This window comes from Ischnura elegans, chromosome 10, assembly GCF_921293095.1.
Source record: "Ischnura elegans chromosome 10, ioIscEleg1.1, whole genome shotgun sequence".
Classification (NCBI taxonomy): Eukaryota; Metazoa; Arthropoda; class Insecta; order Odonata; family Coenagrionidae; genus Ischnura; species Ischnura elegans.
The window spans coordinates 65901737-65921462 of record NC_060255.1 but is presented as its reverse complement, the minus strand read 5'-3'; the positions used below and the strand labels follow the sequence as shown (position 1 = coordinate 65921462).

Below are 19726 nucleotides of genomic sequence, written 5' to 3'. Positions count from 1 at the left end.
ATGCAAAATACGGCCCCTGAGCAAACATCATGTCATTCTTTTTCTACATGAAAGCATATAAATTGTGGGAAGTGATTGAGGATTTTATTGTTCACTTTTCTCAGTGGGATTCTACACCATGTTCTTAGAAATCTTAAATACTAGCCTTAAATATAAATAATTATGCAAATTAATAAAAACCGAAGCAATCAAGCAATGATTAACATATAAAAACTAAAAATACCCAGTTTTGAAATACCTCATGTGAAATTAGGGGGGACGACTGAAAAGTATCGACTTTCTGAAGGTAATTATTGAAGCTGCAATTCTTTATATGCCATTCTTAATAAAACCATTAGTCTTATTAAGCCATACGGAGGCTGATTCGTGGACAGCAAGTCCACAAAGATTAAATTCAGAGACTCGGATTTTGGATAGTCCATTAATTGGACTATAGAATAAGATCAACAGATTCAGGCTTCAATTGGTGGAAGTTAGACATATTTAAGTAAATGAAAGATCGTAGCACTTTTCCACAAGAATTCTTGTGGAAAAGTGCTACGATCTTTCATTTACTCAAGTATAGAATAAGAACTTGTGCATTCCACTCAAGTGTTACTGATTTGATGTTGCTATGCAAATGATTTTGGACTGATCAAATATTTTGATAAAATTGTGCAGGTTGCACATAAAACCAAATAACTGTTTTGTTCCACGTTTGAGGGTATTCATTTGTATGTATTCCACTCGGATAGACAACAGTATAGCTATCTGGTTAGTGTCTTCAGATCAAAGATACTGGTGTTGATTTCAGACCTGTTTTCATATTGCTCGTGGTTCTGGTGCAGAACTGACGCTCGATCTCCAAAAATATAAAAGGGACAGAAACCAACACAAGTATCCATTTCAGAAAACACTGTCAGGATAGTCAACCAAACTGTTTTTAAATTAAGCCAACACACACAGACCAATAACCACAAAAATGCAAGAAGCATCAACCAAGTGTTGTGGAAACTTCTGCAGTTGTTTTGCTAATTTATAAATTTCATCACTATCAGGTAGTAAATTGTACCAAAAGAACCCTTTTCTATGCTAACAAATATTTTCTAAATAGAAGTCAAGAATTTTACCTTTTTCCACACTTTATGTGGATGAATAAGAACAAAATACCAAGTAGAAGGCATATGCAGCCCACTACAACATATGCAATTCCAAGGAATGGGTTCTTTCCTCCAAGGAGAGAGGTGGTGGAGAGGATCATTCGTTTTGTGCCACCAAATGATGAAACTGGATATGCTGAAATGAAAAAAAGCACAGCAAAATGATAGTAGGAGAAAATTGACAGATACAGATTTTACTATTTTATGAAATCACTGACTACAAAAGATATGATACAATTAATGAATAACTTCAGGTTTTCAAGGTTAAAAAAGTTTTTAAAATCACCACATTATGTAGTCATGGTTCATTAACAAACCAATTTTGTGATTTGAAAGTCTTAAGCAGACATAAGATTTTCTCTAGCATTAGAATCCATAAATCAAGTAACTTATAGAAAGAATAGAACTCAATACATATGTTGGATGCTTGTTATATCCAAAGGTGATGGATAAAGCTCCATATTTCACCTAAACATATCACTTTTATTTCATATTGGAGCTATTTCACAGAAAAAAGGTTGTATTTGCCTTAACTTGCATATTTGGTACAATTTTAAGAACAAAAATCTTTCAAAAAATAACTACAGTGAAACCTCTCATTTACAGACACTAATGGTCTGCAAAAATGTGTCTGTAAGTGAGAGGTGTCCATAAGTTGAAGGTAACAGAAAGAAAGCATCATTTTTACGCTTAGTATTATCCTGCAAGTTACACTGCAATATATAGGGCAACTGTGATAACATATTGTAGGAATTCAGACCAGCTGAATGAAATCCTTTTATTAAAAAAAAAAAAACTCAATATTTGCGAGATTGGTCAGAAAACCCATGGCAATGGTGTTCGTAACAGAATAAAATTATGCTTAAAAAGTGTTCATGTTTGTAAGTGGGAGAGTATGTTAACTAGAGGTTCTATATTTATACAAATGCATATCCTTCTGCAGGAGAATTGAATACTGTCCAGACTGACAACAGTGGTGATCTCAATATTATTTAAACTTTTTTATCCTGAGGGAAAACCTCAGACCTGACTAGGTTACAGTTACCACTCAATAAACATAAAAAGAATAATGAAATTTGGAACTCTCATTTTTTTCCATTAATAAATTAATATTATTCACCAGTGAAGCATTAAACACCAGTCTTTCTGTGGAAATTGAAAGTGATATTGATCCAAACTAAATAATTCCAAATATGTATACTTTCATGAAGTCATTTACTTGGTCAGAAAAATAGGAATCAATATAGCTTACTGTATAAAACATTAAGGGTGTAGGTCCCTCGAGGCAAGCCATTTGCATAGCCACGCTTAGAATGGTCAACTCTTCTGTATAACTTCCTGAATGTGGGCAGGGCTGCAGTTCTCATCCACACAATTAGGTCTTCATTCTCAAACCCATTGTTTGATGAGTCATTCAAGTCTAGCTCCCACACAGGACGTCTCCAGCTTGTGGGCTTGGCATAACCAGCAAAAGCTGAGAAATACAATTTTGGAAATATTAGGAAGCATTATTGGCAATAAATTTCATCAAAAAAATTTCCATGCAGTGTTCATGCCAACTTTTCTATTTCACTCACTTTTCCAATCCAAATTTGTTTACTTTCCCCAAATTTTATATCAAAGACAAAGCAATCATACTCACAGGGATTATATATAAATGGATCGTATATATTAGAGATGCGCGAATAGTATCCACGAATACTAGAAAGTATTCCATTTTCGAGTTCTCGAATAATTATGCTAAAAGTACAATCTTGAATACCTCAAATACTTTGAATTTCGCACCATACACTGTCACGTCCTTGGTAGTTGACTCGGAAACAATGTAGAGGACTCTAGTCATTTAGTGCATGCAGCACTGTTTTAGGCAAGTTGACAAGCTACATCAAATTCGCAGAAAAGAGTGGTGAATAGATATCGTTCAACGTGCGGAACCGAAGATGATTGGGGGGAAAATCTGAAAATGAACGCTTAGTATGCTTTACGCAATTCTAGTATTCGAGGTATTCCAAATTTGAGATATTCGAATATTCGAGCCATGATTTAATATTCGAGTTTGAGAAATCTGCTATTCATACCCATCTCTAGTTTAAACATATATGTAATCGTGCAATACAGCTTTGATGCTCTCCATTTTCACAGCAATTGATCACTTTAAATTTCTCTTCTAGGTTTATGCTTTTTATTGATAGCTTCTAGATTTTCTACCAGCATTCTTATTTTTTTAAATTGTTCTCTTGGTTTGTACACCATTATGGCTCTATCAAAATCACCTACTGCTGGGCAACTGCTGCACTGTATTCCTGAAATGCAGAGGGCCTACGACTGCTGGGAAGGAATGAAGCCATTGTAAAGTCTCTCGGGTCCGCCGGAGGTCGCAGAGGGAACGCGAGGAAGGGAATTAAGGAATTAATAACCAATTCCCGGTCCTTTCCATAACTCCTCTTTATTCGAGTTAAGATACAACCATTCCACAAGGCGTCTACAAACCAACTCCACACGTCGTGTCTCCTTCCCACCGACGCCGTCAGCCAGCTTGCAGTTCCCACCGCTCTTCTCACCGGATGCAGGGAGAGGTGGGAGGAAGGCATTAGGTATCTGCTTGCTCTACAGGTAAGTATGGTGGGAATGCAAGTCAGCGTGAGACTCACACCATTCCCCCCTCCAAAAGAAAAATTGAACATAGTGAAATTTTTCTAACTGTCAGCCGACCACTTGCATTCCCACACCACATAGAGATTTATACCACTTAACATTAACAGCTCCATAAAAATTGCAAACAATCGATTATACTGAAAAGTCAAGATAAAAAATAAGACATTGGTCACCACCGATAGGAGAATAGGATAAAATGTCGAAAAAACAAGACAGGAATACAACACCACAATGAACCCAAAACCCAATATAACGCTATGAAGAAAATCACAATCCCACACTATATTGATTATGGTAACCCCTTCAAAGTCAGCACAAGTCATTTAGAAAGAGATTTGAACAATTTGCGTGCTTCGTAGTAAACCCAATAACCCCCCTTGAATCAACACAAACACTGTACTTATCATACAATCAACTGGGCAAAGATGATACCATTACCAACTCAAAATTCCAGAACATACAAAATCACTGTTCGAATCATGAAAAGACATAACGCAATCACCAATTTTAAATATTTTTCTCAACCAGTACTCCATCATCCAAATGGAAAACACTCTGTCCCGTCGCACTTACATAGATGCTACATTCGTAGACTTACATACACTCAAAAACACTCAACGCCCCTCGGGCAAACACTCGGCCAACACCATAATGGCCTCATCACTCACTTTTTAACATGGCCGTGGCCTCAAATTATATGGGCAAACGGCTAGCGTCGTACTTTCACAATTACTCTCGCTGCTTTGCTCATCATATGCACCGGGACACACTTGGGGGGAATTTGCACTGAGGGATGGGAGAGCTTCAGGGGGCATGGTGGTCGAAGGAGTCTCCGCTGCTGTCTGCGTTATCTTCGCGCGGTCCGCGCTATCTTCAAAATGGGGTGGGGACAGGGAGGAAGGCAAGGTCGCCGCCGACGTGTCAACAATCTCCACGGGGTCTTCCTTGTCTTTATCAGCAACTCGCCGCCTACTTCGCAGCGGGTACGGCGAACGCTGAGGTAACGGCTGCTCTGCTCGGAGTGGGCGTGGTCGGTCGGCTTTCCATTCGTCTGCGCGCTCGTCCTCCGAATGATCGGAAACCGCCGACCAAGATGCCTCGCTCTCCAAATCGGAAACGGCATCAATTTTCGAAGAAGGGACAGGGAGGGAAACTGTTACTATTTCTTTCTTCCTCGTTGTTGCATTTGGAGTGGAAGAAGGGGAGGTGGAAACGATTTCCGGAGACGTTGATGCTTCCTCAACTCCTTTCCCACTCGCCATCAGTAATCTCGGACGCCCACGCCTTTTCTCGCCCCTGATTGCGTCTGCGAATTCATGTTCCTTATTTCTCACACCCCTATGTGCTTTAACGCGGTCTTTATGCACCACGATAGTCCTAAAACGTAGCTGCAAACGTAGATTAGAGTCATTGAGCACCTCAAGGATTTTATAAGGCCCCGAAAACGGTTTGTGGAACTTGCGGATTCTGCCGGGCTTTATACAGGGGTCGTTTAGGTAAACGTATTGACCCGGCTGGTAGTTCACATCCCTGCTCCTCTTGTTGTATTGCCTTGCCTGCGACTCAAGGGCCCTCTCACTGTTCCCCAAACATTCTTTCCAAATCTGCTTGAGTTGATCACTCAGTTCGTCCACATATGAATCTCTCGTACTAGTCTCTACGGTCTCTAAGCAATGGAAGGGCGTCTTCATTTCGCGACCGAAAATCACCTTGAACGGAGTCACTCGCGTGCTACTATGATAGGATGAATTATATCCGGCCACCGAAAACGCTAACAACATATCCCAGCTATTGTCTCTTCCATTAACATAGTGGCTTAGCATTTGCGAGATGGTTCGATGCACTCTCTCACACCTTCCGTTACAGCTGGGGTGAAAGGGTGATGTACGTAATTTAGATACCCCTAGAAATTTACACAAATTCTGGAACAAAGCCGACTCAAAGTTAGGGCCCTGATCCGACAGTATATAATCAGGAACACCGAATTTCAAAATCCACCGCCTAAGTAGAGCGTCGGCCACCACTTCCGCTGTCTGTGAGGGAATGGCCACCATCTCTAAATATCGTGAAAAATGATCGAGAATGGTAAGTATAAACCGGTTGCCGTTCGAGGTGCGCGGCAGGGGCCCAACAATATCTATGCTGATGAAGGAAAATGGGGAGGTACTTACTGGAAGTTTCTTCAAGGGTGCCCTCGTCTTGCCGTAAGGGCTACGTTGATTACAAGGAACACAGCTAGCAATCATCTCTCTCACATCTTTATCAAGGGAGGGCCACCAGTACATCTGTCGTATTCGTCTAATAGTCGGCTTTACTCCTAGGTGTCCTGACAGAGCGTGGTCGTGATGTTGGCGGAACACAGTTTCCCGTCGGCTCACAGGAACCACCACCTTTAATCCCTCACTTGTCGATCGGAACAGCAGTCCATTTTTCTCTTCAAAACTCTCGCACGACTTCCACTCCTGGCATTCCATATCCTCGGCTTGGTACTTCTTCCAATCTTCATCATCCATTACCTCCATCACTCGTATCTTTCGGCTTAACCCGTCGGCGTTAAGGTGGAGTTTTCCTGGCTTGTGAATAACCTCATACTCATATTCGGCTAATTTCAGCGCCCATCTGGTTAATCTACTACTGGGATCGCGAAGACTAAAAAGCCATCGGAGGGCGGCGTGATCCGTGATTATTTTGAATGGGCGACCCCACACATAAGGGCGAAAATACTGAACCGCGAATACGACCGCGCACAGCTCCTTCTCCGTGGTCGTGTAGTTTATTTCCGCTGCTTGAAGTTGCCGCGATGCATACGCGATGGGATGCTCCTCGCCGTCTATCTCTTGCGACAACACCGCGCCCACCGCAAAGTTGCTGGCGTCAGTGGAGATAACGAATGGCCTTGCGAAGTCAGGATAGGCGAGCACCGGAGTGCTTACCAAGGCCGCCTTCAAGGATTCCATCGCCGCGTCACAGTCAGGTGTCCATATGAATTTAGTTCCCTTCTTGAGGAGCCGCGTTAGCGGTCTTGCGACCACAGCGTAATTATTTATGAAGCGCCTATAATAATTGGCGAGTCCCAAAAACGATTGCACTTCCTTGGTATTACTTGGTGAAGGAAAATTCATAACCGCGTTTATTTTCTCAGGGTCCGGACGAACACCCTCCCGGTCGATCACATGTCCCAAATACCTTACCCTTTCTCTAGCAAAGTGACACTTTTCAATTTTTAACGACAAACCTGACTCTTGCAGCCGATCGAACACGCTTCTCAGCCTTTCAACATGCTCATCCATGGAGGAACTAAATACAATGACGTCATCCAAATAGACGAGACACTGTGTGGGCTTTAGTCCTCTCAAAACGCCGTCCATCATGCGTTGAAACGTGCTAGGGGCGTTGCGTAATCCGAAAGGCATGCGGTTGTATTCAAAATGTCCGCCCTCTACATTAAAGGCAGTCTTCTCTCTGGAGTCAGGATGCATAGGGATCTGATAATAACCACTCGTTAGATCTAACGTGGAAAAGTAACGGCTCCTCCCTAAATAGTCTAACGTTTCTGTTATATTTGGCAGGGGATACACGTCTGGGGTAGTCACTGCATTAAGGCCACGGAAGTCAACACAAAATCTATAAGATGGGGTGCCGTCAGCTGATTTTTTTGGCACAATGACGACTGGTGAAGCCCAGGGGCTACTGCTAGGGACAATTATCCCGGCCCGTAACTGCTCGTCCACAAGGGTTTGAATCACTTCCTTCTGGTGATATGGCACTCTATAGGGGCGGCGATAAATGGGTGGAGAGTTGCCCGTGGGGATTCTGTGAGAGGTAATTGTTGTGGCCGGAGGTATTTTTCCTTCAGTGAATAAACTCTGGTACTCCTTCAACAGGGGTAGCAACGCCTTCCTTTCCGGTTCATCCAGATCCGCTAACTTCTCCCGGAAATCTATCTTTCGCTCTTCGGTAGTCGTTGCTCGGACGTGCCTTATGCCTGTGAAGTTACCTTTAAAAATTTTCTCCACTTCATGGAGAGTTGCCACTTTTGTTCCCCGTCTCAAAACAACCTCATCCAGTCCGAAATTCCCTACTTTTACCATAACCTCCCGTCCTCTCTCAAACTTACACACACCCCGCGCTACAGCACAACTGTGTGCGTCCGTTATCACCTCTGGCTCTGTAATGTATTCTCCTTCAAGAGGGGCGTCATCTGACAGTCTGCAACACACTAATTTTTCGCTCCTGGGCGGAATCACTGTCTCATCAGTTAATTTAATAGGAACTTCAACGTCCACTCCAACGACCCTTGCACTCTTTTTTTTCCTCTCCTCGCATCCTTCAGGCGCGCTGCACTTGCCTCTCAACGAAACGTAAACGTCACCCAATTTCATCGTCTTTTTACTCACATCAATTAGTCCACCGTATTTTTCCAAGAAATCTAACCCTAAAAGCCCCTGATATTCTCCCACCGAATCTACCACTATCATATCTATACTATAAGAACACTTTCCCAGCACTAATTTCACCGTTTCTACACCATGGTTATACACAGTCTCCCCCGAAATGCCCTTTATACGATATGGGGATCTTCTAATTCGTTCACCCCCGTTCACACCACGCGCTACCAAGGAAACTTGGGCACCGGTATCCACCAAAAATCTGCAGTCTTTTCCCACGACGCTAACTGCCACCACTAAATCCTCTGTCCGCTTAGCGGCCTCTAACCGTGGAAGGAACAGGGTTACAGGGGTCCGGCCTGGGTGGCGCCTCCGGACCCGCCGCCATTTAAAGGCTTCTCTGAGGGTTTCCGCTGGCACTGATAAGCGATATGGCCGGAAGCTCCGCAAGCATAACACCTCCGGCGGGGGCACCTTCGCGCGAGATGGTCTGGAGAGTCGCACTCATAGCACCTCCGCCCCGCCTCCGCTGGGGAACGGAAAACACGGCGGACCGGCGAGGGGGCTCGCGGACTGCGATCAGCTTCGCGGATCCGAATAGCCGTCTCAAGGGCCGCGTCGAACGACGCCGGCACGGCCAAGCGGCACAGACGACCGAGCTCACCGGGAAGACCACGAAGGAATGCGTCCAGGGCCCTTTGGTCGGCTTCATGCTTGATCGCGGCAGCCATGTCAGCGTGGGTCGGAAGTTCATACGTGTGAGAGTTAATCGATCTCACCCGGTCCGCGAAGGACTCTAAGTCCTCTCCCTGCCCTAGTCTCACCGATCCTAACTGCTCTCGATAGAATCGAGCCGTTAATTTCGGGCGATATCGATCAAGGAGGTACTTCTTAAAAACTGAAAAATCAGCCGCCTGGTAGCACTCCTCCTTGATACGACAGAACTCTGCTGCGTCACCGCCCAAACGCACTCTCGCTGCCTTCAGGGTCTCTTCGCTGGTCCAGCCACTCAATTCTGCCACGCTTTCCACTCGCTCGATGAAAGCTACAACACTCTCCCCGGGGCGGCCAGTGAATACATCGATGCCGCTGATGAGCGAGAATTTGTTTCCCCGCGACGGAGCAGAGCTCTGAGTCGCGCTGCAGAGTCGTTCCTTTAGCTCCTCGTTTTCCTTAGCCAGGATGCTGATCTTCTCCCCGAAGTCATCTATGACACTCTGCAGCGGCACTTCATGCCCCCCAAAACTCACGCGACTCGCCATTCTTGCTGCTTCCTCACGATATCTACGATCTCCGGTTTGATCGCGCTTCTGACACCACTGTAAAGTCTCTCGGGTCCGCCGGAGGTCGCAGAGGGAACGCGAGGAAGGGAATTAAGGAATTAATAACCAATTCCCGGTCCTTTCCATAACTCCTCTTTATTCGAGTTAAGATACAACCATTCCACAAGGCGTCTACAAACCAACTCCACACGTCGTGTCTCCTTCCCACCGACGCCGTCAGCCAGCTTGCAGTTCCCACCGCTCTTCTCACCGGATGCAGGGAGAGGTGGGAGGAAGGCATTAGGTATCTGCTTGCTCTACAGGTAAGTATGGTGGGAATGCAAGTCAGCGTGAGACTCACACCATTGTGTTTGAGACTCTCCAGCGGACCCTTCTAAGTGTTGACGCTATTCATACAGAACGTGGGCACCGCTCCAGTTCTCCCCGTGAAAACCGATGACCTTGAAGGCTTGAGCATAGACCCTCTACGTTGAAGTCAATTCGCCCAATAACCTGTGATGGAAAGAATTACGACTCGAACCGTTTTGCTTTCAAAAATCTCATTTCCACTGGCTCCACCCTTAATTAATGCTCTAAATTCACCGATGGCATTCTGTTAAGGAGGCGAGATAAATTACTTTGGTAGGCCGGCTATCTGGACTGCATGACGAGTAATGCTTTTGGCCATTTCGCAATAATGGATTTCGATTAATATATTAACAAAGGAGAAGATTTGAGGCAAGCAATACTACTAACATGCATAAAATGATAGCAATTTCGTGTTTACTTGGTGCAAGTTCACATTTTATCAAGAGCATTAAAGGTATTTGATTAGGATACACAGCATTGGGATGTTTCCCAGAGGAACAAATTTGCACTATATCAGCATTGCACTAGGCGAGGCATGGGTGTACTATGGGTGGAGGCAAAAATCAAAGTCTCCATTGCATTTTTCCAACTATGTATGTCCTTGCTTAAAATGTTTAAATATCCTTATAAATATGCCGTGTTTGGCCTCATTCTTTTTGAATTATGTGCACATTACTAATATTTCAATCTAATAAAAGTATAATACCAATAACCGAAGTCATTGTTAGACACCTTTTGGGCTAATAGGTGCACATGCAGCAGTTAACCACCAGAAACAGAAAGGGGGAACTTTGAAGCGGGTAGGCTGAAAAAGGTCAGTGAAAGGAAGGGGGAGGCGTGAAAAAAAGGTTTCTTTTGTTTTTGTTTAACTTGATATTTTCTTTCGAAGCCAAGTAATACAACCCATGCGCTAGCTGGAATCTTTTGTTTGATTTTGGAGAAAAGGAAAGCTTAGAGGGGGGAGGTGAGTGCTGAATAGAGGGGGATAGCGGATCTTGGGAAATGCGCTTATGTTACTATACCACGGCGTTGAGTTTCTCTCTATGGTAGTTTCATCTCGTGGGGAAGATTCAAACTATGTGCCTGTCGTCATTAGCCATAAATGACATTGTTTATATTTCGTCTCATTTTCATAAAACAATGGATGCGGGAAAATTATATGTCGGGACCGCTATTATTCGACGCTAATATTCGAGCTATGATTTACTATTCGAATTCGATATTCAAGTTTGATAAATCTGCTATTCGACCCATTTCTAGTTTTTAATGATTCTTCGTTTTAATGATGTTATTTTTAATTACGGTTTTTAATGATGTTATTGATGCAAATTATTTCATTAAATTTGAAATAAAAAGTTGATTTAAAAAATGTATTTGGTATATACCAATTTAATTATATATTCATCAAGTGAAATAGATGAATAACATTTAATATGCTTTGTGCAATTCTAGAATTTGAGGCATTTGAAAATTGAGATATTCGAGTATTCGAGCTATGATTTACTATTCGAGCTATGATTTACTATTCGAATTCGATATTTGAGTTCGAGAAATTAGCTAATCGACCCATATCTAGTATATTTGTATAAATACATAGATAACTACACATAAATTGCCATGAGAAAGTGGATTTGGACCCCGGACCGGAATCGAACCACAGACCTTTGGCTTTCCAGGCCACTGTGCAGACCACTACACTATCCAGGTTCCTGAATTCCCCTGGTAGTTGTGCCAAGGCTCATGGTGCTAGATGTTAGGCCCTAGCAGTCCATAAAGGATCCCAACGCTAGGGAGAAAGGACTTCCATGAAGCCAAAACCGGTTGAGAGCCTCAAACCTGCACTTAGCTGCACATGGTGGTATGTGTAATATTTTGAAGTCTGCAGCGTGAAAGGTTGTTTTCTGTATTTTAGATATGCTTTTAAAATCTAGCACCAATTTGGTACTATCCTGTAAGCCCTAGCCAAAAGTACAACAAAATGCCCAACTCGCTGCTCAACTATACAACAACTATTCAACCATGATTGTCATATGGCTGCACCTCTGTAGCTTTCCTCTGAAATTTCCCTAACTTCTAATCCCAATTTTAAAATCTCTGATATTTCTAAAATTTTTCTGACCAGTATGAACACCACTCAGGAATATCTGACATCCTTGGTAAAAACACATCAATCATTAAATTTAATCAATGAATATTATTTATCAGACTGATATCTATAAATGTCAAATCTCTTCCTCAGCATTCTAAGGGCATTTTCACAGCAGCTATGAAAACCTTGAGTTTACGTTCAGTTGGTGAGGAAGGACAAGGATCTCATGCAACATTTTATGAACTACCAAAAACAACTGAGACATCTGGTAGTCATCGGTGGTTAACTACCTCAGTACTATAGGTAATGCTGGAAATTTGAAGTCAATTTTTTTTAACTTGACGATGAACATAAGATGTCTCTGTTGAGGTTACTTCGTACATTTTCATAAGGGATTATTGGTCTTCATCATCAAGTGAACTTGACTATTAGCCTCTTTGAAAATGTCCTAGTAGTAGGGAAGGAAATAATAGTTGGTTGATTGGTAAGATGGATATTAAATAAGATAAATTAAAGATTAATAACATTAAGATAGATTGAATAAGCCTTTGTTACCTTCCTTGAGAGGTCCTTTAGGATTCTTAAATTTAATATCTTTATCTGAAGGCCAAGCTATTCCTGTGCGTAGTAAAGTCACTTCTGCTTGGTGAACATTGGAATATATTGTTAAAACATCTGGAAATGGAAAAAACAAAAAAACTTAGATTTTCATTTTGAATTCATATCCGTACACACATGATAAGAGTCAACAAACACTCAACTTATGTTTCAAAGTTGAATTATAATTATAAAAATAATTATAAAAAGGTCCACCCTCGTATGTATTCAGATACGTAAAATTCCTGTGCCGTCTGGGTTCTTAACCTGGATCTGCCCAAAGTATTTTTATTGAGATTAATGCTTGATATTTTAGGGGAATGATAAGGGCCTATTTTTTTACCACATTCTGAAAATATTAAATTGATCGGTAGAGTAGTTTCTGTCAGGCTGTGACATAAATGTCACAATGGGGAGATCTGTTATCTTTTGGTGCAAGGAAATACATATTTCCCAAGATAAAGCAAATATTTTTCACATTTTTGCTGCAGACTTCATTTAAAAGATCAAAAACATAGGAAACACGTATTTTTTGCACAACTTATTATTTACGTATACTATTGACAAGTTTTTATTTGAACTTAAAGTATGTTACTGAAAATTAAGCAATAATTTTCATATTGTCTGTGATTCATAAATTTTTCGATTAGAAGTGTGATGTTTTTAAATAAATACATTTTCTGGATATTTTTCAATATTATTTCAAAAATGTGGGGGATATTTAAATTTATAATGTTTATTTATTTATATTATAAAATTGTCTAAAACAAGGAAAAATAATTTTAAATTCATATAAGCTTTTTCCTGGACTAGTCTACCTTCTTTAATCCTAATAGTGAGGAGGCTCATTCCTGTATATAAGTTGTCAAAATATAGCCGAAATGATAATACTGATCGAAATCAAAATTGTGGCACATTTTCCAAAATTGATTTCATACACATGGTTAGAATGTGGGTTTTTATCTTAATGAACGATTACCTCAAAATCTACTAAGTACCCACTGGGAGTATTCAAACACCAGACCTTGTAACCAAAACCGATTGACTTCTACCGAATGAATTGCATGCAGGGATGGACACTAAAATACGCAATCATACTCTCATCAAAAGAGTTTTCTCAGAGGGAAAAACCCCCCTTAAACATTCTTTCAATTTAGTGATAAGTGGGCAAAGCTCCAACATTTGTCTTTCACATCGGGTATCGCATTGTCAACACAATGAAGGAATTTACTTATCTCAAGGAACCTATTCCTTTGCATGACTACGGCACCTATTGAGTTGTGGACATCACCCTGAATCTTCCAAGGAGCATCTCTTAGATGGAACCCTGATATAACTTCAAAACAGAAAGTATGAATTCCTATGAAAACTTTCACCTCCTGTTTATTGACACTAGAGGATGAAAAACCAATAAATGTAGTATATTTGTCTGTTTCTGCAATGAGAAAATCAAATATTTCATCTGATAAAACCCATTCAAAAATTCTTACACATGATTTGTCCCTCAATTCAAGAAGACCTGTTTCAGGAAATAACTTTTTTCCAAAAAGACCTTCCCGTCACCAATTGGCTGCTTCTCATTTTACTTTTTTATGATGGTGAAGTGGTGTAAGCTTCGTTGACTTTAAATCCTTTTCCTTACGTGTTACTGGTACCGAAATTTTAGTCTTCCCTTGAAATTCATTAGCATTGTCATCATCAAGCCACAAAACAAACTCCATTCTTGCCCAAAGTTATCTTCCCATTCAATTTTCCTAAAGTCCACCAGCCTCGTCATCTGCAATGTCCTCATCAGTGACAACTGCTGCTTCTGGTGGCTCAAGGAATATTGATTCTACATTGTCAAGGTCTTCATTCCCCGAAGCTCTTTGGCTTATCGCAGTGTAACATCCCTGAGCTATTGATTTCGCAAAGATTTAAAATTTTTATTTAAACAGAATTACCGGAATTAAAGTTCATAAATGCAAATTAATCAATTAATTGATTAAAATAAATCACTTGGTGGGAATACCGTATATCTCCGAATATAGTCCCCCCCCGAATATAGTCCCCCCCCCAATTTTGAGACCTCAGTTTTGGGAAAAATTTTAAAATGTAAAGGAAGGCAATTTTTCTGTGGTTAGCAAGTTAAGATTCTAGATTCGATAAAAACTATTATTTTCTGTGAAGATTAAGAACAAATCTGTTCACATATTTTCCATCACAACAAAATAACTATACCTAAAACATGTTGTGATCCATTGCATGTATCAGTAATTTATAGTTCCTTAACCAGATGTAATGAAGAAATGAGAAATTTTTTTAAGTATCCAAGGCTATTGTATTTTTTAAACCTTCACAAATTATTAATATTTTTGATTTCCAAATGACTACAGACAATGTCAATATATAAGCTTTAACTTAAAGCCCATAAACAGTATTGCATTTGGCCCTGAAACTTCTTTAGATCCAGTGTAACACACCCATCAAGTCATCACAAATCCAAGTGACCTGAAGAATTTAGGAAATCTAAATAAAATTGTGTTAAATAAATTATAAATATTATAAAAATATTGCTATCAAATGCCTGCTAAGCAAAACAATTAAACTACAGGACTTACAAATATCAAAGTAATAAAATTAAGAAATAAACTTTTTCCAACAAACATTAAAACTGAAAAAAAATTATATCAATTTTCAATGCCTCGTCGCGAATCATTGCATAAGTTACACAAAGAGCTTCTGCTCTGCATTTGCGCACAAATTCGACGATATTTTCCTCTAATTCTTTGAATCTGCCGCATCGAGACCCCCGAAATGACTTCCGCGATGTATTAGCGCTTTGCTAGCGCTGTAAATACTATGATTTACGGCGTATTCTGCAACGGCTATTTTTAAATTGGCATCGAAACTCCGTCTTTGAAGGCCTCTAATCCGCGGCAGGATTGATCCTCATCTTTCTACTTGATCCATCACCTCACTGTTGAACGTAATATTATTTTTAATAAAGAAAATATCGCGGAAATAATTGCGAAACGTTATGCGACGTAATTTATCGATCCTATTTACCCTGACGAATTGAAGATATTCCTCAATAAATTGATTACACTTTCGATGCTGAGTCGCTGTATTTCGATCAAATGCAGTAATGCCGGCGCTTCTGGTTTAAAGTCGTCGATTATTGCGCCTTTTCAGAAACAAATGCATCACCTATTGCGCATTCTTGTTCTGTGAAGGCGGTAAAGGCAGTGGTTGTAAACACGAACCGCACGGACGTATAGTAGCTACGGACGCAATGAAATGCTAAATCGTCACGAAAGGTTCACTTTATCTGTTTATTTTTCGCAATTATTTAAATCGTGTAGTTATTAAATGAGCGACGGGTACATATACTATTGATTCAATTCTAGTGTTCGATTAATGTAATGATAGTGTGTGTTTAGTTTTCATTTTAATTATTTACTGTTTTGCGTCATTAAGTGATCAGTGTGGATTGAATTATTCTAACAATACTTTTCCAAGAAAAATTAGCGGCTACCCGATGGATTCCGTGAAAACGCATATTCGATATGCTATTTGAATCGGAATAATCGTATCTGTACAACATTTGTGGTAAAAATTGTCTTAATTTCCGGTAAAACGTGGCAGTATTTACTAATATCTCCGATTATAATCCTCATAAATATACTCAAATAGAAAGACTACGAGAACATTAGCCATTATGCCGTTATTTATTACTTTATGGTCACCTTTAGTATGCTAAATTGGATTACACTCGATTATAGTCCCCCCCCTTACTTTTCCGCGGCCATTTTTGGAAAAAAAGGGGGGACTATATTCGGAGATATACGGTACTAGGGAAAAAAGGTTGAAATAACTTTAAATTTTGACGAGAGCTTAAATTTTGCAGCTTTGAAGAATTGCATAGAGATGTGACATTTGTGTCACACTAGCGTTTATCAGAGAATATTTCAGCAATGGAAATCAATGCCAAACATAGTAAAGTATTACTAATAATTTTGTATAATTATGTAGATACATACCAAAAATTGTCACAGTAATGCATTATGTTAATGAAAAAGTTAAATATATAAACAAAGCAAATGTCAAATTTCAGTGTCCACGGAAGGCACCTATGTATCAGGAGTGCTTAAAGGATACGTTTTCACTCTCACTTGATAATTCATACCCTGAAATGAAGCCCTTATATTCCTCTTCCTAACAAGGTATTAAACACAAATACGCACTGTGCCCGAGCGATGCAAAGTCATTACAGTGGAGCGATATTGGGTGTGACATTTTTGTTACATTTGGCATTTGGTTGAATCCAGGTTAAATATTCATATTTTTGAACTTGTGACTGACAACTACCAGTTACCAGTATTGGAATGTAGTTATCAGTGTCCCAAAACAAAAAAGTAAGATATAACTCCTGAGGTACGGATCGTACCTATTTTACGCTGAGGTAAGAATTTCCGAGAGTAACTTTTCAATCGTTACAGTACACACAGGTGACTCAATAAGGATGTATGCATGATTTAAGGACTTCCATCACTCACCACTGAACAAGCTATTGGCTATAGCCCCACAAGGTGCTATTGGCATAATTCCAGAGCCATTCGTAATGACATCTCCTTGAGGTGTCTTCTCAGTAAAAGCAAATGGGCTGCAATCAGTTGATGGAGGCTGATCAAGCTTCCCAAGCAACTGATTATCATCACGAGATTTTACGTATCTACGATGGTTTTGGTAGAAATTAGTCAGACCATAATACATATAAACTTTCCCCTGGAAAGAATAAAGGCTTAATAAATACATAACCATAATAGCTAGGTTTAATAAAATTTCTAAACATACAAGCTATGATTTTAAGTTCAACAACATACATAATACAATCTATCAAACAGTTCATGACATCAAGGTATCAGGTTGGCAAATTGCTATGGTAGTTACAAGTGGTAGTTCTGAGAGCAATGTTGCAAAAGATTCTCAAAATAACTTTGGTATTATAAGTGTGAATTTGAAAAATACAGTGCAACCTCGATAAAACAACACCCCACGGTGCTCAAATAAACACTCGATATACTGAATTGTCGCTTTACCGGAGATGGAGCAAATAATAGCAATATACCTATTGTGAACCAGAAACAGGAGTGGTGCGGCAACAGAGAAATTTCTATCAGATTAATGTAAGCATAAATCCAGAAGAAAGGCGATGTTTTTAGCATCACTAAATCTACTTACTTTAATAACAACTATACAAACAATTTTTAAGTACCAGACTCAATAAAAATCATGCAAAGCATTGCTTCGTCAATCATTATGCCAACGTACAACCAACGAAGCCATTTTTCTATGTTCTCAATTTACGTGATCATTCTAATATTTTAATGACTCAATATGTGCATCGCTTGCCAAGGTCGTCACCTGGACGGACTAATATTCAAATCCAAATGAAAATAAAATGGCATTGAACGTAGTTTTGGGAAATAAAAACGTTTTAAAACTGTTTTTTTTTTTTTTTTTACAGTTCACCCGTCAAATCAGGGAGTCCATTCTACCCAACCCTGTGCATAAAAAGTTTGATAATTATATGCCTATGAGTTTTGCCAGCTGGCAAGAGAAGAGGCTGATATCCAGAACTCAGAATTCAATCCAACTTTGAAGATTTGCCATCTGAACTCTCTTTGAAGTCGGTTTGATGTTGTCCGCGCAAAAGCCCTCATATGGGATAATATAACCTATATTATATACAAAAAAGGAATCTAAAAATTGCAGCCCTAATGAATTCCTTTAGGCATGCCTTATGCTTCATAGTTATTGGTAGTCCAGTGGTTACCATACATGATTATTGATCGGAAGACCTGCAATCTAGTCTCAATCAAGAATTTTTTTTCTTAATTTCTTTGCTAAATCTCTTTCACAAAAGCCTGTAATATACCTCTTCTTTATTGTTATTTTCTACTATTGCTTTGTTGCAAGGGATTTTTTTTCTATGCATCCTCTCAGTTTGACACTTTTTCACAGAGTCACAGACCTATTAGCCATGTTACGCCCACACTATAATAAGACGTAATAATGCATTACCTATGCACCTGATATTTTCTGTCACAATATGTTAGATACGATAAAGTGCATAGATAGAGAATATTAAGATACTGATGAAACATAATTCAATGGCTGCTACTGCATAATAAAATGTTGAAAACTGTAGGTATAAAGTAACATACATAGCAAAAAAAGTCTACAGAGGAAAATAACTAAAAAGCAAGGGTGCATTGCAGGCTTCTGTGAAAGAGAAATTGCCTAGATATGAAGAAATAATTTTATTGATTGAGACTCAAACATGGTCCTCCAACTTATAGCCAGTTACTATGATCACTGTAGGAGCAACAACTGCGAAGAATAGTGTAAGCTAAAGGGAATTAATTAAGGCTGAAATTGAATGATTGTTTTTTGGGCTAATAAAAGACTGGAGCTGGAATGCACCTGAAACTGTCGTCCACGAAAATAAGTCAACATGACATTAACCTGAAAAACAATTATTCATGTAATCACTCTGGAAACCTCCATAACTCAGGCTGCAATTGTTTAAATGATTTTTTCAAGGGCAGCATATGATGGATTGTAAGTCTAAAAAGCTTGATTGAATTCTGAGACACCAACATTTTGGAACCCCCCCTTAATATGAAACTGATGGCTCAACATAAATATTATCACTCGACATTGGTAAATCTTAGTCAGATTTCTTGAGAAATTTGTAATTGGTTTGAATTCATTTTAAATGTAAACATAGTGAATGCTCCCAATCTTCAACAGGAATCACAAATTTGTTCACCTATCACATAAGAAAAAATACTCACATCAAAATCCTTGTCAAGAGTGAAATTGAGGCTGCAGTTACATTCCTGGGAAGCATTACGTGCAATTACATCAGCACATTTCACTGGTTTCCCACCTTCTAGCACAGTACTTTCACAATCAGTATAATCAATCATTAATTCTTTCACCTGCAATGTAAGTATTGATGATTAGGTTTAAAAATGTATACAAATATACTAATGAATTATATCTAATATGTATTAAAAGGTTTTTCATGAACACAAAAGCAATATTCAAATGTGACTTCACATTCCCAGTTTTATCAAAGAAATATCATAACATAAAGTTAAGCCCACACCCCAGTAGCAGAAGATCAGTACTCCATGAGTATTCCTTACTAGATATTATAATTTCAATATAATCTAC

At 39.6% G+C, this 19726-nt stretch overlaps 1 protein-coding gene and 1 long non-coding RNA gene across 2 annotated transcripts in view; one reads left to right on the top strand and one right to left on the bottom strand.

The window, feature by feature from the left end:
- Positions 1-19726, bottom strand: part of LOC124167065 (cell cycle control protein 50A) — a 29064-nt gene that overhangs the window by 5918 nt on the left and 3420 nt on the right. The window contains exons 3-7 of the mRNA XM_046544854.1: positions 19342-19488; positions 17038-17266; positions 12458-12577; positions 2392-2613; positions 1110-1275 (exon numbers count right to left, since the gene is read on the bottom strand). Of these exons, the coding sequence (XP_046400810.1) occupies positions 1110-1275; positions 2392-2613; positions 12458-12577; positions 17038-17266; positions 19342-19488 (884 nt within the window). The remainder of the gene's footprint in view (positions 1-1109; positions 1276-2391; positions 2614-12457; positions 12578-17037; positions 17267-19341; positions 19489-19726) is intronic.
- The window catches only part of LOC124167066, a 30144-nt gene that overhangs the window by 7441 nt on the left and 2977 nt on the right, over positions 1-19726 (top strand). The gene's annotated exons all lie outside the window — the stretch shown is intronic.